Genomic DNA, 27,241 nt, shown 5'->3' on the forward strand with positions numbered 1-27,241 from the left:
AGGTCACCAACTGGAATGGAGGCTACATTATCTTGGCAATTTAGGAACAATGATTCGCCAAACCTGCTTTTTTCCAGTGTAAGAAATTTCTTCTGATTTTATTTTGTAGTAACGAGTAACTAAGATGCTTAGGGGAAATGTAATGGAGTAAAAGTAAAACGTTCCAGAAATATGAATAATGAAGTAAAGTACAGATACAGTAGTGAAGTATTTGTCCTTCGTTACATTACAACACTGCCCATGACGATTGTGATTGGTTGAAAGAAATGCCAATAAACCAGAGCACGTTTTCCTCCCATCCCGGAATGCTGTGTGGACTAGCCAGACCCTCCTTCGCAGCGCTGTGGAGGAGGGTCTGGCAAAGCAAGACTAACCATACTACGACTTTTTTCGACATGCTACACTAAGACTTTTTTATGACTTATTTCAACATACTATACTTTTTTATTTTTCGACAAGTATACATGTCGTAAAAATTATCATAGTACAGTATGTCATAAAAAAGTCATAAAAATGAGTGTCATTAAAATTGGCATAGCACAGTATTGTATGCTATAAAAATGTCATAAAAGTCATAGTAAAGTATGCCATAAAAAGTCATAGTATTGTATGCCACAATAATTATCATAGTATAGTATGTTATAAAAATGATCATAGTATAGGATGTCATACAATTGTCAGTGAAAATGTCATACCATAGTATGTCATAAAACAGTCATAAAATTACATAAAGTCATAGTATACTATGCCATAAAAAGTCATAAAAAGCCATAGTATAGTATACTATAAACATGTCATAAAAATGTCATAGAGTATGTTACTAAATGTCATGGTCATAATATAGGAAATCATAAAAAATGATCATAGTACAGTATCTAAATTGTAATTGACATTTTATAGGATGTTATCTGTGAAAATGTCATAGTATAGTATGTTTTAAAAGTCATAAAAATAAAGTATGTCATAAAACATAAAAAAGACAAAAAAGTAATCGTATAGTACGTCATAAAATGTCATAAAAATGTAATAGTATAGTATGTCATAAAAAGTCATAGTATAGTATGTCATAAAAATGATCATAGTGTAGTTGCCATAAAAATGGGGCAAAACGAATGGGTATGTGTATTTCTGTATTTGTGCTTACATTGAGAATTAGTTGTGACCCTACACTGAGTTTAATGCATCTGACCCCTGCTGTCTGGTCCTGTAGCGGCTTTGTGGCTAGCACGTAGCATGTGGGACCGGACAGGGTGGTGCCTGAGAGTGACAGATCAAAGCTTCTTGATGATTTGAAACACTTTCAAGTGGAGGATCAAGGATGGAGGAGAGGATATTCAACAAAGAGCAGAAACGTCATCGAGATGTGCGTAAGAGCAAGGATTTTGGTCACTATGTCGTTGAAACTCAGCTGTTAACTGTGTTTAATTTCAGGGAGTGTATCCCTAAGCTCCCTAATAAATACAAACGTGATGTTGTCAATCGTTGAGCTCTGTTTGTGTTTCTCTCTCCCTCCGTGTGGATAGTGAGGTGTGCATTTCAGAGACACAGAGTGACCTAGAAACACAGAGCCATCCCCTTATTCAAGTGAAGGGGTTGTATTCACGCTCAAACGGAGGCCGGGTCTCCCTCTTCTTGCAGGGTTTTTAACATCCCTTTCAAGTGTAGTGGAACAAAATGACCTGGAACAAACAGTCAACAATGAGGTCTTTAATAAGAGCTCTACTGGGGCCTGCCCACAAGTGGTTTATCGTTTCACTGTACTTCCACAGTACTTTTAACCAGGACAGTGCTGGATGAAGAGTACATACTCTGTTGGTGCAACAATGCTAAATAGTTTGATCATGCCTCGAATGGACATTTCAGGTTCAGGTACAGCTGTGTTTTCATGTTGAATGGAAAGGTTTTGCTGACATTTGCTTCCAAAATCTACATGTCATATAATATTATTAATGTAGGATTTCTATAAGAAAGTGAGAGTAGAGTGTATGTCCCCAGTGAAGAAAAGCCAGGTTGTGTTACTATTTCACCTGACTTGATTTTGTGCCAGTTGACTCTATCAGCTGGGATCAGAGAATGTAGCCTGTCTGCCAAATTATAACTTTGCCAATGCCTCAAATCAAAAATGCTCTAAATATGTTTGAGTCAGCATGAGAGGAAAAGAGTCAGATTACGTCTGGGGACAAAGATCAGTGCTTTATTCCCTTCAAAATAAATGTGTTTGCTGTTTAATGTGCCCTACCTGAAGTCATAGCAGCTATAATCAATATTTCTACAACAACAATGGGTCAAATGAGTAATATGTAAAGTTTGGATTTTTTCAGCCTGTAATTTTACTGTCTTGGTTGACACTTTAGGGTTCCAGCTTTCTCAAATGCAAATGTAAGGAGTTGCTGCTTTTCCTTGTCTTACATTTGAGTAAACTGAATATTTGGGGTTTTTAAACTATTGATAAGACAAAACAAGACATCACCTTAGGCTCTAGGAAATGGTGATGGATATTTTTCACTATTTTGTGATGTTTTTTGTAGATGTCAGACACATAGAAAACCGACAGATGTCGGACTGCCAAGCTCATTGCAGTGCAATCTTCATCAGGTGAGTTATCTCTCACATAGCCACAGCATCATATCTTCATCTATTTACAAAGGAATGAACATAAAAGACCTCCAAGACATAAAAGACAACCAATAAAAATTCTTGGTTTATAAAGGCTTTAACCCACCGACTGATCCCTGCTCAGTTTGGGCTCCAACGAAGCATGTCAAAAGATCCTTAAAGATAGTTACACAGTGATAAAAAACAAATAATAGAGCAAACAAGCGACATTTGTCAACAGGTCCTGGTCCCATGGTAACCTGTGTGTCTGTGTATTCAAGTGGGGCAATGGGAGGTCAAATCTTTGTCTTTGCCATCACAGCAGAGCCAAAAACCATGTCAAATCTATGGCGAATGGGCTTATTATGCTGCAAATATTCACTAGTTTCTTTGCTTGTGCTCTGTCTAGAACCTCAAGATAGTAAAAAAACAAAGACAACTTTTTATCACAAGAATGTTTGCATACAAGTTTTTACAGCTGCCAGGTGAGTAGGTTCTTTTTAACGGCAAAAATATCTGTTATTGCCAGGTGAGTGAAATTTGACATGTATGCCAACAGTATGCAAGTCAAAGCGTGACTGTGAACATTCTGTAAAATGATTTTCATTGCCAGTCCTTGATGTATAGCTTTTGATATTTTTACACTTTGCACTTGGCAGAGCAACACACACACACACACACACACACACACACACAAACACACACACACACACACACACACACACACACACACACACACACACACACACACACACACACACACACACACACACACACACACAAAACACACACACACACACACACACACACACACACACACACACACACACACACACACACACACACACACACACACACACACACACACACACACACACTAGTGTCTATAGGGGCCTAACCTTTCCACTGCTCTCTGACATTTCACAGTATGATTAATGGAATATTACCTGAAGTCTCATCTCTCTCAGAGGCTGGGGTCAGTAAAACTCCCCACCCACACATTGTGCCCCATCTGCATGCCCCTACTTCTAATGTCTGCATTGACCTACACACATATGGGACTAATATGCCAAGATAGGTAACTGATAAGGGGACTATTATCTGTGATGAGAGGTTTGGGTGGGAAAAAATCTTTCACTTTCACAGTCTTTGTTGTCATTACAATGACACTGATCCAAGGCCGCCAGCCTGCAGAGTGTGTCATGAGCCTCTCTGCTGCCACGGCCCTGAAGAAGTGTGTTATCATCCATATCACACAGTAATGACCTGTAATGAATGGAGCATCGTTAGTGGAATGTACAAGATGGCTCCTCAAATAGATACTCATGTAAGTTCGATGTGAATAGCAAGAGACTCGCCAGGGTCATGATGTTAGTTGTAATTCTCAGGTACAGAGCAGGCACTGGCACTTACATTGAAATATGTACTTATCTGTTTCCCTGTTCGTCCCAGTGTTCTGATGACACAAGCCAAGTCAAACATCCACCTTCTCAACTCTTTAAATAATGAGTCATACGCCTTACTGTGTGTGTCATAGCCAGGTACACTATTTACAAGAACTATAAAAGACTTTCTCAAATGCCATCGCGTGGTCAAATGCAGTACACAAATTACTGAAACTCATAAACAAATAATGTATGTACACTCCCTTACAGCCCCCACACACCCACACACACAACAAATGTATGGATGTAAACTCGGAGGGAGGAAGTAGGGGACAGCTAAACAGTAAATTCAGAGGAACGAGGACAAAGGCTTCCATTCATAGGACAGAAACTGACTGCACTCGTCAGAAAGAAACAAACTCCGACTAATAAGTCGGACTAACTTTTAAATTAAATATTTGGTTAAGGTTAAATAGTTTTGAGGTCATGCTATTTTGCATTGATATTACATTTTGGGTTATATATTGGATCTTGATCATCAGTATGAAGGTGAAAAAAGTAAAAAATAAAGTTCCACCATCTACCACATATTGGAATTGCCATTAGTTATTGTCAAAATATAGATACTTTTTGTGCACTGTGCTATTGTGTATAATTCCCCACAAAGCAAAAATACCTGTGTGATAGGGTGTTATTCTGGTCAGAGGTGACATCATCAGCGTACCTTTACTACCGGTGGCGTAATGAAAAGGTGAATTCTAGCATTTGTCAACAAAGGTTGTAAAACTATAGCAACCCAGGTCAGTGGTTACCATGGGACCAGCCACAGTTTGCATTCCCCACATAGGCGAGATGGAGCAAAGATTCACCCTGCCGTCTCCTTGACGCCCAGCACAAGAAGTGGTGGCACGCACACTTTCATTCCTATCTCTCGTCTCTCGTTATCTCTTGTATTTGTCAATTAAAATTAGTTTAGTTCAGCCTCTGACATGGCAGCTTGTGACAGAGTTTGAAGACCGAAAACACACACGGTTAACCATCTTAAGACACGCTAACATGGGCTTAATCTCCTTTTCTCTCTACTCACATACACTAAGAAAATTTCAAGCAGGGTGTGTTACTGTAGGAAAGCAGATTGTCTTTGACAAGTGCACAGTGAGGGCAGGAGGTCCGGGGTTGGGGGCCTGTCAGATGTAAAACACACAGGCTTTGATGTGCACTTCCAACGTGCTGGAGCAATAGCAAACTGATGCAGTTGTAAGTCTTGCATCAGTGGACAGATCAAATCAGCAGTGAAAATGCAATGTGTGTGAGTGTGTTAGCCTTTTAGACATTTTAGGGGAATAAATATCCACCTCCATCTCAAAACGACTGAAAATAAGTTCTAAGTTATATAAGTTTCTTATATAGTTTTCTCATAAGTTTCTTTTTCAAATAGAAATGATGTAACATAAGACTGAAAATATGTCATATTTAATATTTGTAGAAAATGACCAATACAACTTTTACTTCTGAGGTCAGTCTGGGTTCAGCCCCCTCAAACTTTAATATACACAGATTCAGACACATGCTCCACAGAGATGCTGCTGCTGCTGCTGCTGATGATGATTATGGTGAAGATGAAGGCTATTACATTCGCTTGACCTACCTGCTTATGTCGAGAAGAAGAATCAAAGGACCCAAACAGACCCCCCTCCACTCTCCGCAATGCTTTTTTTCAAGACAGCAGAGGCAAAGTATCCAGATTATTGCAAATGTCTGCTCCTTCTGAAGCAGTAGGCATAAGGAGGCCTCATCCCCTGCTAATGCTCCCTGCAGAGGCCTCACTTGTTTCCCATGAGATGGAGGAGGAACTGCTCAAATAAAAGCTGACCTTCTGGAGTTCTCAACATCCTCAGACATTAAGGCTCCCTGAGCAAACATAACATGAAAAATGCTTTTTGACAGAGCCCAGCTAAATTATAGATCTAATTTTTCCTAAAATAAATATGCATGAAAGAAAGCTCCCTTTTGAACATAGGGGTTTGCAGAGATCTGAAAAAATGTCTTTTGCACCACATTAATAAGACTACAAATAGGGAAAAGTAGCATGATGTTATCAGCTTTTATATATTGAAATCCTCACATCAGACATCATAAAATACTTCCTCCTGTAAGCGTGTCTTAATTTCACAGAGGACCAAAGCTAATAATCATGTTAATCAATCATGTGTCAGTGACAAGCCCCATCCTAATGAGATAAGATTGTCATAGACATGCCTCTCCAGAATTACAGTATATGAAATTAATCTGTCAAGAGTTATAAATTAAGGCCAAACCCTGCAAATAATGTCGGGTACACTGGAGCTCCAGCTCACTGATTCACAGCCCTGCATCAGGACTGAACCTGAACAAGTTCCCCTTTTGTAACCATGCAATCTATTGGGTCCTTAAAATATTCAGACATTTTGGGAAATATGTTTATTCGCTTTCTTGCCAAGAGTTAAATGGAAGATCAATACCACCTTCATGCCTGTACGCTGAGGATAAGGCTACAGCCAGGAGACTGTTAGGTGGGATTGGCATAAAGACTATAGCAGGGGACAACACCTAGCCTGGCTTTGTCCCCAGGTTAGGAAATGTACCTACCAGCCAGCAATTCTAAAGCTAACATGTATATCTCATTTGTTCAATCTGTATAACAACTGAAGTGTAAAAATATCAGGTTGTAGTTTTACGGGGGTTACTATTTCTTGACTTTCCCTCCCTCTCTACTGGGCTGATGTGTGGTGAGCCTCTGGCGTTGTAAGGCTGCCGTGCATAACCCAGGTGGGTGCTACACATTGGTGGTGGTAGAGCGTACTTTTACACTTCAGTTTTTGTAAGGATTAAATACATTTTTATATAATATATTAATTAGTGAACTTGTGAGGTGCTGTTAGGCAGATAAAAAAAAATTGGACAGAACCAGGCTATCTGTTTTCCCATGTCTTTATGCTACGCTAAGCTAAACTAAGCTAACTGGCTATTGACTGTAGCTTTATATTTAGTGTACAGAACAGATATGAGAGGTTTTCAACTTGTGGCAAGAAAGCAAATAAGCCTATTTCCCAAAATGTCAACAGCTAAATAAAATATCAGAGAACTCAATCAACTGATCAAATAAAGGTACAAAGTAAAAAAAAAATGTCTGAAGTGTTGGGATTTCTGACAGATTACAGTAACCTGAAAGAGAACGAGAAAAAGGGAGAGAGGTGAGAACCAAAGGGTGGCTTTACAACGCTCAGCGGGCCCCCTGGCACAATTGTCTGGAGACCTGCCAACTGCTCACATTCCTCCCTTTCTTTTGGGACTCAGAGGTCTGGGGTGGCACAGAGTGGCTGGGCCAGACTGGCATCAGGGTCACAGTAAATCTGCAGGGAAGAGGGTAAGAAAGGAAAAAGGGTCAACAACAATAACACAGGTGAGAAAGTGGCAAGAGAGAGAGCGAGAGAGAACAGAAGTAGGAGGCAAAACAGCTCACCCCTCCCTTGCCCTCATTGTCTCCTCCTGTGTGCAATAGACTGGAGGGAGGTGCTCAGCTAGGAACAGGGAGAGAGACACCAACTCTGAGGAAGAGGACGCACACACAATATGAGAGACATGGAAGTCTGATCAGAGTTGGAATGGGTCATTCTGTACTGTAGTTTGCTCTGCAGACCTGTTTCTGGAGGGAAACAGAGGGGCTGGACACAGGAGACGAACACAGGAATTCCAGGTCACAAGGGCTCCAGTGGCAGAGCACAGTCTTGCCTGGGCTGGTATTCCAACCTCTACCCTCACGGCCATGAGTCTGACAGACATAGAGTAGGACCAGGGAGGGAATAATTATATTAAGAAAAGGAGCGTGGTAAGTTATATATTAGGGCAACTAAGAGGCTAGTGTTTTACTTCAGGGGTCTGACCTGACCCCATCAGAATGGGATCCTCTGTTGAGTTTGCCTGTTTGCTGCTGGTGGTTTACACTCTGGGAAAGAACCACTTGGTGTTTGGGGGTTGTGCAGGGAAATGCTGCCGGAGCAGAGACTTGAGCTGTCTGAACACTGACTGGAGGATGGACCGTGTGTATGGAACATGCTACTGCGACATGGGGTGCGTCAGGACCAAGGACTGCTGCTTCGACTACTTCACAGAGTGCCCAGGTGAGGGATGAATGGTGGGACTGCTCTCAGTGTGAATAAATCACTAGTGGAGGTACTGTTTGTTTTCGTGGCACACACCCTAACTATATGATAACCCAAGCTCTTGCTAAAGATAGATTATCTGGAGAAGAAAGATTATTTGCAGTACCTGGGCTGCTTATCACATACTGTATCTCTGATGACACAGAGCTGGCAGGAGTGGATATGTTCCAAATTCATCCAAGGCATGTGAAATAGTTTGTGCACATTTATCTCCTCCTTCTAACTTGTGCAGTGCACCTCAAGCGATGTCAACACTATTATTTTTTCTTCTGCAGCATGTATCATGGCTGCTACATCACAAAAAGGCAATAATCAGTTCATCAAATAACCCAGGTTGCTCGAGGGTCTAACCCATACACTGTAAAAGATCTAACCTCATTTCAGTGGACTGGCCCACATAATGGAATTAGTACAAATATTTGAAGAATGTGATTTGGTCAAGTAGTTGTAGCAATTACAGTTCCAGTCAGACAAGCTGAGCGTACCTAATACTAGCCTATGTGTTACGGGCCGGTGGTGACTACATTTGCATGCTTAATGCATCAAAGCTTGAAAATACCTAAAACGGAAAATCACAGGACTTGGTGATTGAATGGGTTGCTCACTTGGCATACTCTCAAACCACTTGTAGTAGAGCAGGAAACACTAATTCTACAAGTCACAATCAATGCTTCATTGATCTAAGGTTATTTCCTGGATATTTAGCACCATTACAGTTTCACAAGGAACATTGTTATTATGCAGTCTGCGAGAACACTGCAAGGTTCTACGGCTGCTGTGACTCAGAAGTGTCACCTCCGCACACAGGGTGAACTTAAGAAATCAAGTGGTTAAGTCCAACATCTGTGAGTTTCAAAGCAGTTTGATTGTTTGCTACGCCAGAGGATATCCTGTAATAATCTTTCTCCCACAATACGGGTGCCAACATCCAGCTCAGGACTGTGCTGTGAGCGACTGGAGCTTTTGGAGCGGCTGTGCCAAGCCCTGCCGGCCTTCAGTGCGAGTCCGTGTCCGTCACATTGAGCAGCAGCCCAGTAACAGTGGAGAGCCCTGTCCCAGCCTGGAGCAACAAGCCGGCTGCAGGGAGTACAGAGACCACCAGGGCCGCCACTGTGGACTCCACTCAGGTATACAAATACATATTTCCCATATATTTTTATGCATTTTTACTTTGCACCTGAAGTTACTAACGTAAACACTGAATTGTTTTCTATTATCAGGCCCTGCATTTATCACCAGCATGGAGTTTGGCAAGGGAAGGCCCAAGCATGACAACTATGGAAACCCCCTAGACCCTGGGTAGGTTTCACATCGTGTTCCTATGAAGCCTCCCTAACAGCAAACCACCTCAGGCATCTTTAAATTCAAGGGTTGAAAAGTTCATGTATGCTGCCAGGAGTTAACTTCAATTTAACATAATACTGTGATAACCAAAGTATTTTGAAAAAAGAAAAAGATAACAGCCCAACTTTGCCTCCACGTGCGTGAGCGACCAGTAGGCTAGATGTTTGCTCACCTGGATGGTCTGTCTACAAACCATTAAATATAGTAAATGCCCACAACCCTTTGAAATTGAATACTCATCCTTTAATTAGAACTGTCACATGAAAAGCACATGCACAAAAGGTCTAGATGACAGTAGGTGAGTTATTGCGTGCACCCATTGGATGAATTATTGTTATTCCCATTTTATAAAGGGTGTGTCCATACAACATTGACTGGTAAAGCAAAAAACCTCCTATTGTGTACATTTGCTTTAGTCCTCTATCTTGATTCACTGGTCCTAATATCACAGGAATGACTGTGACCTTCGTGACCCTGCTCCTACTCCCCTCAGGTTCTGTGTGGAATTCACACTGGAGTCCCGGACACCCCACTGTACAGTGGAGAACCGGCCACACACACACTGGATGCGCTACATAACGGAAGGCTTTAAAGTGTGTGTGGTGTGTGAACCTCCTGCCATGCGAAACAATAGCGGCAGCTGCCAAGGAGACGGTCTGGAATCAGAGAAGTATGAAGTTATGTTTATGTGTTCTCCCAGGTTCGTACAAACCTGGATTACTGACAATGATTTGACAAAACAGCATCTTACATTTCATTTATTTAAATCAAATAAAAACAATCTACACTACACTTGTAGATGGTGAATGCGTGCATGTGGTGGTGTGAAAACCATAAACATTAGGGGCTGTGACTGTGTTGCAGAGAAGCTTTGCTCCACTGGCAGGCGGTGGGGAACCATCAGTGCAGGGGGACATGGAAGAAGATCCAGAAAACCCAGCAGTGCAACTGTCCACCACAACACAGCTTCGTCTTTATCTGATCCAAACAAAGCACCACAGAACATCGCCTGATGTTCAGAATACCCTTTTCACAGCCAAGCTCCCCTCATCACTGAAATATTTTGTTCAGATCAGACGCTTCAAATGCTGCAGGCTTTCAACACGAAGAAGAGACTTAAGACTCGAGACTTGACGGCGGTGCAATGCAAATATATCTCTAATAAATATGCTACACATTGACTTATAAGCATGTTCAAACCACTGCAATCACCATGCACATTTCCATTGTTCTGTGTAACTCTGCAGCACATGATGTGAAGACAATGTAACTTGTACAGCATTTCACCTTTTTTAGTACACACTGAGTACCTATCAAAGTTGATTTTGTATTTTTTTTTATTGTAACAAACTTTATTTGTTTTTAAGAAATTTTCAGGCAATAATAACCTTAAATTATAACAATAATTTGTTTTACATGTGTGACCTATCAAAGAAGCAATGCTAACAGCCCAGTTTAATGTTCTGTGTTGAGTGCCCTCTGGTGGTATGAATTTTCTTTTGGTAAAAACAGAGCAACAGCAAAACACAACACACCCACAACATGAAGGCTCAATTTCATCAGTTTAGGATGGAAAGAGGTTAAATGAGTGAGGAAGCTAATCCCTTGTTTCATTCACAGGATCGGCTACACTGTACAAATTAGAGGGGCACACTTACAGATTTTGTAAACCATTAAATGAATATACATAGGCCAATTAATACTTCTGTGTTGAGTGCCCTCAAGTGGTCTCTAGCAGCAACACACCAATAACCAAAAGGGAGATCTTCAGCAAGCCTTGTGTTGTCTTCCCGTCAACCTTGAAAAACACTTTCTTTTCGACATTTTTGACGCCTTTTTTTCACAGTTTTTTTGCTTTTTCCAACGTCTTAAATTGTAAAAATTTTCTTCTTTACATTTTCAGCGCTTATTTCTACGTCCCATATTTTATGATATAAATCAAAAATTGAAAACAGGTCAATTTGACCCAAAGTCAACACAAGGGTTAAACTACGGGCTGATAAGATTTAAGTCCATATTTTAAACTCTCCGTCTTCAGCCTACTTTATCTGACTTCATTAGAACTCTCCAGCGGTCTTTGAGCATGGTGCCAGTGCGTCCTTCAAAGTCATAATCCAGTAATATGCGAGACCACTTCCCCTGGCCGTGGTGTTTAACTCCATCCTTGAGGTATTTGTCCAGCTGGGATGTCCATTTCTAAACAAAGTAAAACATAAGGAATTAAATGCAGAGTCCCGAATCGCATAGTTTTTCTTTTTAGTACATACTACTGCTGCCCTTACAAAGTATGTACTAATGCATGCAGTATGCATGCAATTGGGACATACTACTTCATCATAACATTGCGCCTTCAACTTTGGCCCTCTTCCTCATACTGTATATTCTGCGTAAAAGGATAAGCATGCTGGCTTGCATACTGCAAAATTTGACCGGATGCACTAGGATATCCTTGTATTTTTGGCATACTGCATTTGACATACTATGTATTTGGGACATCCTAAGTCTTTTTCTGGCATACTAAATAGTGTGGTAGTATGGGGATTGGAATGCAGGGGAAAATTCTGAAATCTGAGCCCAAACCGAAGGTAGCATTTGAGTGCTTCATATATTCACTTGATTTGGGATGAATTAACTGGACATGAGCTGTGTGGTTCAACTTACCTGTGGTGGTTTTCTTGTTTTTGTGATCTTCAAGGTGTCTGTTGACTTCCGAGATGTCATCTGAGATAACTCTGATGGTGGGAGGTTTAACATTCTCTTTAGCTTTTGTTCACACTCAGAGATGTGTATGAAATACAATGTGCTGGTGAATGCATTTCCACATTTGATAGAAAATGAAAGTATTGCTACATCAGATAAAAACAAAATACATTTTGTTGTGAACAGAAATATCAAAGGCAGGGGAAAGATCAAACTTACCATTCTTGGAGATTCTTCGAGGTGAGACAAAAGCCTTCTTGCATGTATCAGGTTTCCATGCATCCGTAATTTTAGTCGACAGTAGTTTCCGTTTTGTCCTGTGTAGGTTTGTGATGAAATTATTTGTTACCCCACATATGGCCAATATCTAGTGTTTGCTAAATTCCCACCTCTATCCAAACAGAGAAAGCAAAAGACACATTTCAACACTCATTTCTACTAACCTCAAACATAGTGTTTTCCTGTTAGGACATACATGTAAAGTATTTTGTTTAATAAAGAACAGATATGGATCATGTGCAAATCTCAATAAATACAACTGGGGACGTTACAGGTTATTTCCTACTTTCTACCCTCGGTTGATTCGTTGGCTTCTTCTGAGAGAGAGCTGTCCTGTGTCACCACGTCCTCCAAACCCTCAATGTTCTGGGACTGCGCCATCATTTCGGCTGCCTGATAGATGAAGAGGCAGAAGAAAAAAAGCACAGACTAACATAAATTATGATAGTAAATATTACCTTTTTTCATCCTCTTCCAAAACAATTAACTTCCAGGCTTAAGTATTGCTATAATGAGAAAGCAAAACTAATGAGGCCTGTCATTACAACACCCTTCTGAGTTCAACCTTGGTCAGCGGCCTCTATGTAAATCATTCTTAAAACTTTCATGAATAAGCAGGTCTGTTGGGCCCTGAGGAGGAGTGCCCTTCCAACTAATTCTGATGACAAATTGTCAATTAACTATGACTGATAATGTCACATCAGCACCTTCGGTTGGTCAGAGTTGCCATTAATCAGAAGGACGAGAGCACAGCTGAACAGGTGTGCACACAAGATCAAGGAAATTTATTGACAGCGGTTTGTTACACCTCGCTGTTAGCTGGAGCAAAACATTAGACACCTGACGTATTGGCCGATTAAATTACGAGTATCTGAAGATATTCTCCATCTCACAAACAGCTAAGCAGCAAAAAAAGTGTTTTCACACTTGTTTGGATCAAAGGACAGATGTTATTGAGTTAAACTCAATTATAATGCGTTAGTGTGGAATTTTCAAGCATCCAAAACAGCACCACTCAAACTATATTTTTCATTCACCTCTAAAACCAAGACAGAATAATGTATTGCACAGCGATTCTCATTCCTCAATTTTAGCCATACAAAGTTGATCCTTAATTTTACATTGGCATTAGTCGTGCAGGGCCAGCCATATATAAATGTTTACTCTCATCATGAATAGACTGAATAAATCCTACTCTGGAAAAATAATTTCTCCAAGTAACAGTCAAAGACTTGCGCTTTGCCTTTTTGCACAACCAATTTTCAAAGGTCATGTTACACTTAGTCTATAGCAAAGCGAGACTATGTTTTACTAAGCTGAACAGCACTCGTCAATCATTTCCCCCACAAAATTTCAGTGTCCAAATATCCTTGTCTAGTGGTGTACGATTGTACTATTCATTACACATTCAATCAAATACATATACATATATGAAATGTATCTGTGGCAACATTTTTAGTTAGAGGTGGATTGGTCCTATTGTCAGGCTTGCCGATACTTTTTATGAACTAGGCTTAACTTAGAAGGGGTGACTTAATGTCATTTTGAAAATCAGGCTGTGACCTACAGTATACTGGCTCAGGTCATGTACCTTGAGTAGGTAGTCAGAGGGATTCTTCTCCAAGTAGGCATCCAAGTAAGTTTGTATTGTCTCCAGCAGGCGGCTGAAGCTGAAGCTCATGAGGAAAGGGTGGTAGGTTTCCCTCCGTGTCACTATTGTCGACAGCTTAACTCTCACTTTCTGTTGAATAATGTTAGTTGTTAAAGATTAAAGTCAATCATTCTAGGCTACCAAATATTCCAGTATTGATCTTGTGCTTTTGAAAAGAAAAGAGACAGTAATGTACATACAGACCTGTGGGAATTCATTGTTATTATCCAACCACTTCAGGACAGAGGAGGCAGAAGATAGTTTGCCTTTCTCCAAGCACACAGCCACAGACTGGGAACAAGGCAAATGCATCAGACAATCAAAATTAGGAAAAAGCATCCCTGTGTGACATAAGGATTGAAACCTGGCTTATTCCTTGAACTGGTGATATCTGTCTATTAGCAGACTGTAGCAATCTCCAGAATTACTTTCAAGTCATTCAATCACACCAGGACACATTTAAAGCCCCGTCTGGCCATTCTCCACTCCGCAAATAATGTGTGCAATTACCTGGACAAGCAAAAGAATTGTGATGGTTGTGAACAAACTTTCGTCTGCCACAGTGTGCTCTAGGTTTGACCATATTTTGGCGGCAGACATCAAAGGCATCACATGGTCATCCTCTTCAAACAGAACATCTGGTGGAAAACAGTGTATTACATGGTTAAAAACAGACCATTATGGTTTTTTGAGTGTGTGGACAGTTAAAGTTATGTGCGGATGCAGGGTAAAGATGCAGAAGAAACAGTTTTAAATCATGAATTTTAGCTTCAAGTTACTTTTTTGATATACAGTTGTTATGGCAAAATATGTCATCAAAACATTGTCTCTATGACTCTGACATCTATGCATTTTTACTTGAGCTTGAATGTCAGCTGGGATCAGTTTCAACTGGTAAACATCTTCAGGCCTAGACTGTAAACTAGGCCTGCACGATACGGGGAAAAATATGAATCACGATTTTTGTGTAAATGTTTATTATACACATGAACCATGACAAACTGGCAGTACCCAACATAGATTTTCTTTGGCACCTATAGCACATTGCGCATCATCACAAGCCTGTAAACATAGAGGCTTCAATGAATAAAGAAAATAAAGTAAATACTGGCCATTTAAGTACAGTAGGCTACCAAAAATAGTGACATAACACATTGAACTAAATATAGGCCTGATACTGGCTCTATCTGAACTCCTTGAACATGTCTTTACATAAGTAAAGCATGTCAATGTCAAATGCTTTCAATAAATTAATTGGAGGAAAAATCAAAAAAAAAAAAAAATAGAAGTAATGAGCTGCCGGTCATTTCAGCGGAGATTACGGATAAGTAAGTAAAATCGATTTATCGCCCAGCCCTAAAAGAGGTTTAAAACATTTGTATTGCATATGTGTTTTTATGCAATTGACAAAGTTTGAATAACAAATTACTTTGTTCTGACCTCCCTGCAGTACTAACTTCCACTCAGAAGCACCCAAACAGTATTGCTGCACATAGATAATGTATGCAGATGTAGAAAGATGCCTAGAGGACTAATTCAGCTTTTGACAGCGACAACTTACCCAATTGCTTTCCATGCATGACTCTTGCAAGGAAGGCACATATCATTGTTTTCTCATCATGAAGGTCTCCTTTCAGAGATGTAGTCTGAGAAATGGCTAAAGAAAAAGCACAAATAAACAAATTCACAAAACAGTTTTAGCCAATTAGGTCTTCAGAAACATTATAAAGATATGAAGATGGTGTCTCTGTAGAAACGTTAACATTAATGTAACAAAATTAACTTTTACCCTTCCTCATTACAGATATAGCAAGTTACAATGCAGGTACCAGGGGTAACACGTATGATACTTTGTATATCATGTTTTTTTAATGATTGATAGAGTTATGTTGTTATAGCTATAGGAACTCATAATTTACTATAGGCTAGGTGGATCAGAGGTGCACCCAGAGTTTTAGCATGGAGGCTAGCAATTATCTTCTCATACTGATGGCTTTATATTGTCGCATTAATTTAATCTTCCATTGCCTTCCATTGCCTCAGCACCACCGTTCAAATTTTATTTCTACATTATTTCAGCAGTCTTCGTACACTGCTAATAGGTGCTGCTTATATAGTACAAACTTACCGTTAACATTATAGGTTAACTGTAACGTTACGTTAACAAATACAGTTAGCTAAAGTTATATCTTACGAGGTAAGAGGTCGTTTCTGCTTTGTCCATGTGTGCGCGCGACTTATTAACGTAACGTTAGTCTAGCTAGCTAGTTAACGACTTTAAAAACTTGTAACATTATCGCTAACTGTTTAGTTTAACCCATATCTCTCTGGACTCGGCAGAAATGCTGCATGGATACTTTAAATAAGTAGTTTATGTTAGCTAGGTAACGTTAATGGTTTGTTATATTTGACTAACTTACCCTGTAAAGTCAAAAGTGCTTCATTGAATTCATCAAATTTGCCTTCCTTGAAACGTCGACACAGACTTACAAACATAAAGTCCAACATCCACCCAGTAGCAACAGCGGTAACTTGGGCAAAACGGACACTTCCATCTATATAACTAGCAACTGTAGCAGTTTTATTGTTAATTTCAGGCTCCATGTTTATATTCTCGGCTTTGGTCAGAGATCCGAGGAGGTGTAAATCTACATCTGTTAGATTTCTTCTTCTTCTTTGGAAGGGGTTTGATTTCCGCGCGCTTTAGTTTGCTAACTTGTTGTCGCTTGGCAACCTATAGCGCCATTTTGCGTTTGGGAGGAGTAACTACAGCTTCTTTTTTTCATAATAGACAAAAGGTTGGACTATCTCAGAGCCATGACTCTTAAATGTATGGTATTTTTTTTTTCAAAGTTGTGTTATTGTATTGGGCTGCGATGTGTATGTAAACACACAGGGAATAGTCTGTGCACATTTTAGGGCTTTGAGCTGAAAATACTTAGCCTGACGTGGTCCTACTCAGATTCTAGTCAGAATGTGAGTCTGAAACCGCTCCATTGGGCTGTGATTATGGGGCGTGTTCCAACCACTGACATATATATTAACCATAGACAGTATATAACCGAACCAGGAAAAAAAATGCCTCTGCATTCATTGGATAGACCTCCAACCAATCAGAGCAACGGAACTCATCTCAACTGTCAACAGAACTCAACACTGTGTATCGTCTCCATAGCAACCACTCTTTGCACAATGCATTCGTTCTAACTTCCGACTTTTGACTTTTGACTTTGTGACATTTGTTTCTTGTAAATATAAATGTGGATAACGTTAGTGATAGTGACATGCTCGCTACAGTTGCATTTCTAGAGATGGATCGGCGAAAACACGTTTTATTTCTTTGATTCACGGCATTGTTCTAGCGCCGGCGCTCCCTCTCTCCAGTCTCTCTCTATGTCTCTCCACCATATAACGCTCTCTCTCTCCAGTCTCTCTCTATCTCGCTCCACCATATAACGCTACCGTGCTTTCGGGCAGTTGTTGAGGCTCCTCTGCTGAGGATTTTAAAATGAATGCGCTGTCGATATCGTCTGTAACAGACGCGATGGTGGAATCTACACATCTCAATTCTCCAGCGGCAGCCACCTGTTGTAAACAAATTAAACCCAAGCGTTCTTTGGTGACGTGGTTGATTCTGTTACTGTTGATCATCTGTCCGACAATCTGATTGGTCCGAACAGATCCTGTTCGGGCAATAATTGCTTCTCAATGGAGCGACTCCAGACCGAACTTCTCGAATTTTGTGGGCGGGGCTAAGTTCGGCTGGCATCCAGGCTAGAAAATACTGCCACAGAATGAAGCTTGTTCAAGTTTTTAAACTTTTGATATGTTATCAACATGGGTAGGTGATGACGTCTGTTCTCATTTTACTTAAAAATGTCCTTGGTATGTAGGCTTAAAAACTCTAAAAGATTTAAGAGATCTACACAAAAAAGGAAAGAAATGTCAGACATTCCAGATGGCACCTTTTAGGCATTGTTTTTTATAAGGTGCTTACAATTTACAATACACATGAGACAAGTTTTGGATATGAGGAAAAAATAATGCAAACATCCTCACCCATTATGTATTTACAGTTGTGTAATAGACAGTTATTATAATTCTGTGTGACACAATGGATGTAATAAATAATGCTATTCTATCCCCATATGATACAGTTAATACAAGCATGGTGGTCCAGTGGTTAGCACTGTGGCCTCACAGCAAGAAGGTTCTGTGTTCGAATCCAAGTCGTTCCGGGGCCTTTCTGTGTGGAGTTTGCATGTTCTCCCCATGTTTGCGTGGGTTTCCTCCGGGTGCTCCGGTTTCCCCCACCATCAAAAACATGTACTAGGTTCTCCAGTCAGTGCCCTTGATCAAGGCACTGGGTCAGATCTGGAGTTGGTCCCCGGGCGCTGTCATTGGCTGCCCACTGCTCCCTTGAGGGATGGGTTAAATGCAGAGAATGAATTTCGCTACATGTACGTGTATGTGACAAATAAAGTACCTTTACCTTTATAATACAGTGATAATAAGTCAATACATTACTATAATGCATAACTTTATTTGAATTTTTTTTTTTTACATTAAAGACGTTACATGCCAGAGCTTCTGGTTTGGGAGGGCTGTACGGCTGTACGGCTGTTCATGTTCAGTAACACTGTTTGGCAGCAGCACACACGAGAAATGTGGAGATCCATTAATTGCATCTAATGGAATGGAATACATTTCTCCCCAGTGATAAATCATTTATCAGCCAGTCTTGCCAGATTGCTGAGTTGTCTACACTTTTGGATATGAAAAACATGCAAACCTTCTTGCTGCAAATGCAACATCAGTATTAATGAATTCTATGCTATGTATTTATAAACTCATATTTGTATCATATTATGCAATGATCCATATTAAGCAAAAAAAAGCATCCTTCAAATGCAGATGTGGCCTATAAACAACAGCTCATTTATAGAGTAGAGAACACCAGACACACAAACACATGAGTTATATACACATTTATTTGTTATTCTGCATATGCTAATAGACGTAATGGGGAACAATGCTCTACAGAAATGTTGACATACATGTACCATAACAAAGTGTTCTGTGGTCACATAATTGTTCGGACTATTACATGCATACAAAGATGTTACTTTGAACAGAAACAGTCTGTAGCTCAGATAATAATGATAATGTTCTCCAAAAGCTGAACAGAAAAAAAAAAAATCAAAAACTGTAAGAGGCAGAATACGTAGAGACACAAGAAGAAACAATGTAGTTTTATGCATTTTAGGGAGCAAGGTTCGGTAAGCACGCATGAGTGACACGGACAATACCCATTCTCTCAGAGAAAATAAAGACACAACCTTTCCACTCGGTATGGTATCACAGATGATAATGCCACTATGTGACAGTAAGACAGAGCGCAGTTCTTTTCACTGTCAGCTCACAGAATTAATTTCAGTATCCACACAAACATCATCCCAAGGGAATATAGCTGATCAATCCCTTGTTTCTCTACCCTACCTGTCAAAATGAAGGATTACTCAAGGCTAACACGGAGACATGCATGCTACAAGCAAGGGATAAAGAAAAAAACGTTACATTGAATGTAGAGGTACAGAGAAAAGAAATAGCTTTAACGAGAAGGTTATTATTGAACCTTCCTTCATAAAGAAAATATGAAAACCCCAAACAACAAAAACAACCACCGCTGACCCCGCATTTTTACTTTGGATAATACCAAAGAATCTGTGTTTCTGATGAGTGATCAATCTTTTCAACGTTATTTCCATGAGCTCTCATGCAAATCTGATTACGGAGTTAAATTATGTTGGTCTGGGCATACAATATGTACACAAACAAAAGGAAATATGGACCACAACTGATCATCTGATGCAATGGAACCATTTAGGAGGACTCCATTTCATCTCTCCTCTTAGCTCTCATAGCCTTCCCATATCCTGGCCTTCATTTTACCCACTGGTCACTGGGCCTGAGGCATGACATGGGGTTATAGCCTCTGAAGCAGTAGGGATTAGAGCACTCAGTGGTGTCAGCATGGGAAATAATCAGATGTAGCAGTTCAGTGACAGTAGGGATCTCTCTCCTGCCTGTCTGTGGTCTTAGTCTTTTTCTCTTTAAGAGCCCCTATTATGCTTTTATTCCCCCCCCCCCCATCTTTCAGTGTTATATAGTTTTTTGTGTATGTAATAGATGTACAAAAGTACAAAAAACACATTTCACTCCAAATGGAGCTTTCTCTCTCACAGACAGCACTTTTTCTAAACTGCCTGAAAACACCTCGCCCATATTATTGTTTGAAATTCCTCAATTAGTGATGTCACTGATTGAGAATGCCAGCCCAGTTTTTCATATGTGCTGCCCATGGGTGCTGCCTGAGCAAGCACAGCCCACCCAGCGGCTTTTTTGAATTTGGTTGACCAATCACAACAGAGTGGGCCAGCTGACCATTCAGAGCAGACTGGGCTTTTTGGGAAGGCGTGCCAAGAGCTCAGACAGAGCTTTTCAGGTGGAGGCACTGCAGCAATGGACAGTATGAGATACATGATGTGTTTTTTGAAAATCAAGGCATGTTAACCTATTCTAGTAGACCCCAAGAATACAAATATGATGCTGAAAAGGAGTATAACAGGGGCTCTTTAAACTCTAACTTAATCTTCTCTCCCTTTGTTCATGGGGGTGGATACTGAATGGTGGTACACAGATTACCCAAGAGGAGGGAGAAATATTGCCGCTCCTTACGCCAGGAGCCAAGACATCAATGTGGATTTTGACAACATCACCTTTGAAAAAGTACAGAAGTAACTAGTTGACATTAGCTGTTAAGGAAAAAAACAGAGAATCTATCCAATCGGAACATCAGAGAGTTATAGAAAACCTGAGAACTCAATAACATTACTTGTATCTATTACATAAAGACCTGATTTCTCCTATAAAATTAGAATTTTCTGTACAGTGCTATATGAACAAAGCAAAATGACTTGCTACCTTCTCATAAACAGAAGTGTTATGAAAAGGCACGCATCATTTCAACCACCATATGGCAGGAAATTGTGGTCGTGCTCCATTTTGGTTTAGAAAAAATAGAATCATTCTCAACGTTAATTCACAAAAAACATAAAATCCTTTGTGTGTGGCCATTGAAATTAGATTATCCTTATTACTTTCTAAAGACATTTGTTAGATTTTTATGTAAATCTAACAGAATATAAAAGGCCGAAAGCGGTCAATTTGGATCCCTATTTCCACAGATAATCAAATTTGAGGTCCATTAATATCTGGCATTAAGGTGCCAGACAGCATATGCCAGCCATATAATACGAAAAAGTAAAAGTCAAATTCTCATTTGCATTGTTTGTGAGATTGTGGTAGTTGTAATACTGTTTGCCTCATATTAAAGATATAACATTTGAAAAATACAAGTAATTTCTGCCTGTACACTTACTGTACAAATCCCATAGACAGAAAATAAAGTGCCACAATTCTTGGCCTGCATAGATTGCAGTATGCGGTATTGCACATTCCACACCTCTCTGTGAGAACAAAAAAACATGATAATATTAATAACAAGAAAAAAAAACAACAATAAAATAAACAACAAAAAATTCACCCACGTACTTCCTGTTAGTACCATTCTGGTTTGTGTGGCTTTCACAAACACACTACTAGTACACTCAGCCAAGTGTCATGCTGAAACAATGAACAAATATTCCAGCAATTAAATTGGAATCAAAGGCAACATACAACAGATATTTTCAGTCAGTGTAAAACAAAAGCGAGAAAGAAGACGAAAAAGAAAAAAAAAACTCCTTTGGGTTTAAGTTTGACTGAAAATAGTTTTGTTCATGTGAAACACAATAAATTACATTTCAAAACACTACGTATATACAAAAAAAGATGCCTTAAACTTATCAGCAGGATGGGATAAACTTGCAGTAGTATGGAACAAATGTCAATAACGACATCAGGGCGCTGAGGATAGGAGAATGAACACAATGCAGGTAAACAAACAAAGGACAAAAAACAACTAAAAAAACATAACTACTGTCATAATACATGTTATTACTGTATATGTTACTATGCAGCTGAGATAGATGAAAGCTTGTCAGTGTGCTTGATTTGGTCCATTGATATTAGAAGGAATATTGTCATTTTTTTGGTAGTTTATCCCTTATGAATTTCCAAAATAGATAATTATAGTGTAAAGCATACATGTGTGTTAATGACCAGATCTACTGTGCTGAATAAATAAATAGTCTTAACTCTGTTTAATGGAATCTCACTTACCTACTGTAGATTATTCTACAACCAATCTAGACCTACATATTTCATATTTTATTCTTAAAACTACTTTTAGATGTATATATCTGATGTCGGAGAGTAAATAAGATTTATTTTTGTGATTTGGATGGAATCAAAAGGCATGAACAAGGAATAAAAGATCTTAAACCTTGTTTTTAACTTCTGAAACCACATAATAAATATTTTCAGTAGCGGTAGTATCTAATATTCTGTTGTTACTGGTTACATTTATTTGGCAACTACAGGTGTATGCGTGGCAGGGGAATCAAGGTTTTTTTTGTCCTTCTTGCCCACGGCCCTTTAATTCAAAGACTGAGTATCGGATGTTCAACTGAAAGTTCAACTGTGGTTATGAAAACCAAAAGCAACAATGTCAACGTTACAGTTTCATACACCATTATTCACATGAAAAAACATAACAGGGAACACTTTGCATTTCCACAAAAGGTAATGATATGTTGTTTTTTTTTTTTATAGATCGCTACGATGCAACACCCAGTCTGAGGGCTCTCATTCAACCCCCCACCCCACCCCTCCCTTTTCACATTACAAACATTTGTACCTTCAGTGACAGTTTTCCGTTGCCATCCTGTGCATTGTCATTGCCTTAGATGTCCTAGTATTTACAGTGGAGCGCTTTCAGCAAACTAAGCACCGTAAAATACCTGTCTTTTTTAAATGCATGCTTTTTACAGATAAGTCCCTCTGTGCATTTCCTTCTTTTTGCTAGAAAAAGGAGACTGTCATTATGTACATTGGGTGGACCAAAATGTCTACATAAGTTGATGAAATCCCTCTTTCTTCAAGAGCCTCCTCTCTGAGTCCACTGTTTTCCCCAAAGTCATTCTCAAATCTGCACGGAGCACTGCAGTTTCTTTTCAGCAATACACAACGACACAAGTAAAGGGGACTTGTCATGCCATGCAAAAAAATCTTTCACTACAACTGCACCCTTGTCTTTTCTTTCCTGCTCTCACACACACCAGGCTGAGGTTGCAGTGGGTCGTTGGAGCTTCTCTTACAGTCACATGCTGGTTTCACAGGTCGGAGAGAGGCTGCCGTCCCCGGGTATCAGGTGGATGTCGGATGTAAACATGTGGTTCTCTACTTTGTGTCCACTTTGGTTGCTGTCAGCTTTGACTTCCTCGCCTGCCCCAACCACACCTTGGGTGCAATTTTGTGCTGCTGTCTTAGGTGACAAGGGTGCAACTGCAGCGCCCGCCACTTCCATCAGATGTTTCTCCTCATGGCTCTCTGTGGATTGATCTTCATCGCCGGGTGGGGTGTCTACCACCAGCCTTTTAGGGGACAACGGGCAGGTCTCCTCCTCTGTGACTGGGACCAGATCCTCTGTACTGGGGATGAGCGGTGACATCTCTCCCTCTGGGGAATCGTCTTCCAGGATGCTGGAGCTGATGTCTCCAGGAGAGGTAGTGCTGGGTGGTGTAAGCGGGCCTTCAGCAGAGGTCTTAGGGAAGTTGACCTTTAATTCCTTTAATTTAAGAGGGTTATTCCCTGTTGGAGAGCTCTGGATATTCTCCACAGCACTGTTAAAGCTCTCCCCTTCCTCTATGTGGAGCTCTGATCCGTCACCTGGGTTAATGCATTCATAGAGGCCATCTTTGAGTACGACACCAGGAGAGCTGTGGTCATCAATGGCCCTCACTTGGCTGAGATCCAAAGAGGGTGGTGCCCTGGGGTGTCTGATTTGACAGGGCCCAGCATCTTCCTCATCTGAGTAGGAGTCTTGTTCTCGAAATTCTGCTGAGCAGCCCGCAAAGATATCTGGTGAGGAGGGTTGGACCTCCTTCATCTCCAGCTCTACTTCCTCTTTTAATGTAAATTCAGGGCTATGAGATTTCCTCGGTGAGATGGGGGCGGTCATGGTTGTGCTCAGAGTGCTCATGGAGCTTGTAGTGTTGAGGTTAGTGAAGGACTGTGATTTAGTCATCTGGTTGTACATCTCCTCCAGTTTCTGCACATTAAGGTGCTGTGGGGTCTTGTTTGTCTGCTGGGGACTTCCTGTGGTGTTTATGGTTATACGATTAGGGGAGCTTTGTGGCTCAGGGTTTCTTTCATTTAGAGATTTCAGATCATTCTCGGAGGATGCGTGCCTGGTCAAACTGCCCCAGCGGCTTGGCGACAAATGATTGTCCAGGGAGGTTTTGTCCTCATCTTTCTCCACCACCACATCCATCAGTTCCATACTGCGGGCAAAGGCATCTTTTAGGTTCATTGACACAATGCTGCCATTCCTTTTGGCTCTCTCCAGTGCCTCCCTCCTCTTGATGGCCTTCTCCTGCCTTTTCTGCTCCTTGTAGAACTCAGAGAAGTTGTTTACAATAATGGGGATGGGTAGGGCAATTACCAGCACTCCTGCAATGCAGCAGAGCCCACCCACAATTTTTCCAAGTAAAGTCTGTGGGTAAATGTCACCATAGCCCACTGTAGTCATAGTAATGGTTGCCCACCAGAATGAGGCAGGGATACTGGTGAATTTGGTGGCATCTTCATCTTTCTCAGCAAAGAAGACCAAGCTGGAAAATATCATGATGCCCATGGCAAGAAATAAAATAAGCAGCCCCAGTTCATTGTAGCTCCTTCTCAAAGTAAAGCCTAGAGACTGGAGCCCTGTGGAGTGCCTGGCCAACTTCAGGATCCTCAATATTCTCATGATCCTGAATATCTGCACCACACGGCGCACGTTTTGGAACTGCAGCACGCTCTTGTTGGACTCAGTTAAGAAGATGGTGACATAGTAGGGCAGGATGGCCAACAAGTCAATGACATTCAGTGGGCCTTTGAAGAACTTCCACTTATTAGGAGAGGAGAGGAAGCGAAGGAGGTACTCCATGGTGAACCAGGCGATACACACGGCCTCCACGTGGGCCAGCTGGGGGTTGTCATTGGCCTGGCCAAACTCGTCTATGAACTGGAGCTCTGGTAAGGTGTTGAGAGACAGAGCGATGGTGGAGAGGATAATGAACAGGATCGAGATGATGGCTAGAATCTGAAAAGAGAGCACAGAAAGGAATAAAATATTAGCCGGATCCCAAGAAATTTATCCATGTTCATGTGACTTTCATTATCATTTATAATACACTGAAAAATAGGTTAAATGTTCAAAATTGATATAAAAACACATTGCCATATAAAGATATAGATCTTGTGTTGTTTCTCTCGATCAGCATGTTATGGCTCAGTAGTTTGTGGCAGATATGGGATACAATGAATAATTATAGGTGTCTGATTTGAATTAAGGACAGAAAAAGATGCATTTAAAGGCTGAAAGGTGTGGATTATAAATTATATGAATGCATGTCACAATGTTGTTTGTATGGACAAAGGAAGACAGCATGGAAATGTCAAATGAAAAAAGAAGGTATCAAATGAGTAACTAAATCTTTGAATGAATACAGCATTGTGGGATAGATTATTAAATGAGGAGAACATTTACATAAGGGGAAATAACTAGGCCACAAATCTATTTTGGAAGTAGAGGACTGTGTTTGTTTGTGTGTGTGTGTGTTTGTTTGTGTGTGCGTGTGTGTGTGAACCCATCTACAGATAAAAGGATGAAGGATTTTGGCTCCACCTGTTTGCAAAGAATTGCCAAAAATCCCTCTATTTGTCTCAAAATAAAATGTATTGCTTTCAGTAATAAAAGAAAAGTAACAGCAAACAACTTTTTGAAAACTTCTCTTTGTTCTCGTGAAATTTACAATGCTTTGATTTAGTTTCCTGTGCTTCTGCTTTGTAAACGGATGGGTAAGAACATCCTGCATAATCCCAATGAAGTCAGTGCAGCATGAGGCTGCATTTCAATCAATCAATCCATTTTATTTGTCACATTAAATTGTGCAAGGTACAATTCCAGTGACATGTTATCCGTCTGATGTAGAGATGGTCTTGCTTGACCACGTAATCGGGATCGTAGCCATAGGTTGTAGCTGATAGCCATCTACACCATTTCCTCAGCAGTCAGCAGGAGAGTAGGGTTCCCTATCCTGATAAGTGACTAGTAGTCATGAGATGGCTACAGAGATGGTCTTGCTAGGTTAAACTCATCTTCTCCACTTTTTCCTCTGTGTTTACATGCATTTCAACTGCAGCTCTTTACCTCGACCTTAATAGATCAAATCTGACCTTAGATGTTCAGACTGAGGTTTGGTATTTATAAAATGAGTGTAAAATATATGGTGAGTGTTTGACAGTGACACCATGTTATGTGATGAGTATGTGTGCCTTGTTTGTACAGAGTGAGAAGTAGGGGTGGGGGAGGAAAAAAATAAAAAATTGTATGTATTGTGAATGTTTTTGGCGACGATTTTTAAAATTGTTTCTTTTCACTGGAATTTATATATATATTTTACTATTCACCTAAATATTTTCTGTTTATACGGTTTATACATCATATCCGTTTTCTGACCGAAAGCAGAAAATGCCGAAAATACATATATAGGTATAATGTACTTCTTTACAATTGAAATTTTTTTCAGACTGACTGACATGTGATATGCATTATAGAAGGAAAACAAAAAATTGAAATACTCAATACTATCGAATCACAATACTTCTACAATCGCAATAAATGACAATCGCAATACAAATCGAATTGTATTGTGAAAGAATCGAATCGGGACAAAAGCATACTGTACTGTCCCAGCCCTAGTGAGAAGTATCGGTTCTCTCGTAATATACTTCAATAGTACCTCTCCATGTTTTATCTGTGCCTCTGCCTCGGCACCTCCTTACAATGCTGCAGGGATTACCTGATGTTCTTTTTA

The 27,241-nt window shown here is 40.2% G+C and overlaps 3 protein-coding genes across 5 annotated transcripts in view; 1 reads left to right on the forward strand and 2 right to left on the reverse strand.

Moving 5' to 3' along the window:
* Window positions 1–7,315: 7,315 nt before the first annotated feature.
* Window positions 7,316–11,222, forward strand: LOC120552057 (somatomedin-B and thrombospondin type-1 domain-containing protein). 2 transcript variants are annotated; one of them, XM_039789713.1, is made up of 5 exons: window positions 7,316–8,140; window positions 9,115–9,309; window positions 9,403–9,481; window positions 10,020–10,226; window positions 10,391–11,222. In XM_039789713.1, the coding sequence occupies exons 1-5, from the start codon at window positions 7,918–7,920 to the stop codon at window positions 10,506–10,508; spliced, it is 822 nt and encodes a 273-aa protein (XP_039645647.1). In that variant the 5' UTR covers window positions 7,316–7,917; the 3' UTR covers window positions 10,509–11,222. The 2 variants fall into 2 exon arrangements, with proteins under 2 accessions (XP_039645647.1, XP_039645648.1); XM_039789714.1 differs by having other exon boundaries at window positions 7,318–8,140; window positions 10,020–10,196.
* Window positions 11,223–11,400: 178 nt separating this feature from the next.
* On the reverse strand, window positions 11,401–16,841 carry terf1 (telomeric repeat binding factor (NIMA-interacting) 1). 2 transcript variants are annotated; one of them, XM_039789710.1, is made up of 10 exons: window positions 16,577–16,841; window positions 15,718–15,813; window positions 14,667–14,794; window positions 14,361–14,447; window positions 14,097–14,246; window positions 12,792–12,898; window positions 12,670–12,687; window positions 12,446–12,543; window positions 12,188–12,258; window positions 11,401–11,722 (listed from the first exon to the last, which is right to left on the reverse strand). In XM_039789710.1, the coding sequence occupies exons 1-10, from the start codon at window positions 16,758–16,760 to the stop codon at window positions 11,561–11,563; spliced, it is 1,101 nt and encodes a 366-aa protein (XP_039645644.1). In that variant the 5' UTR covers window positions 16,761–16,841; the 3' UTR covers window positions 11,401–11,560. The 2 variants fall into 2 exon arrangements, with proteins under 2 accessions (XP_039645644.1, XP_039645645.1); XM_039789711.1 differs by lacking the exon at window positions 12,670–12,687 and having other exon boundaries at window positions 11,402–11,722; window positions 16,577–16,840.
* Window positions 16,842–20,560: 3,719 nt separating this feature from the next.
* Window positions 20,561–27,241, reverse strand: part of kcnb2b (potassium voltage-gated channel subfamily B member 2b) — a 96,705-nt gene continuing 90,024 nt past the window's right edge. The window contains exon 3 of the mRNA XM_039790412.1: window positions 20,561–25,464. Coding sequence (XP_039646346.1) covers window positions 23,479–25,464 — 1,986 coding nt within the window. The 3' untranslated portion in view covers window positions 20,561–23,478. The remainder of the gene's footprint in view (window positions 25,465–27,241) is intronic.

This window comes from Perca fluviatilis, chromosome 22 (genome assembly GCF_010015445.1).
Source record: "Perca fluviatilis chromosome 22, GENO_Pfluv_1.0, whole genome shotgun sequence".
In the NCBI taxonomy this organism is placed as follows: Eukaryota; Metazoa; Chordata; class Actinopteri; order Perciformes; family Percidae; genus Perca; species Perca fluviatilis.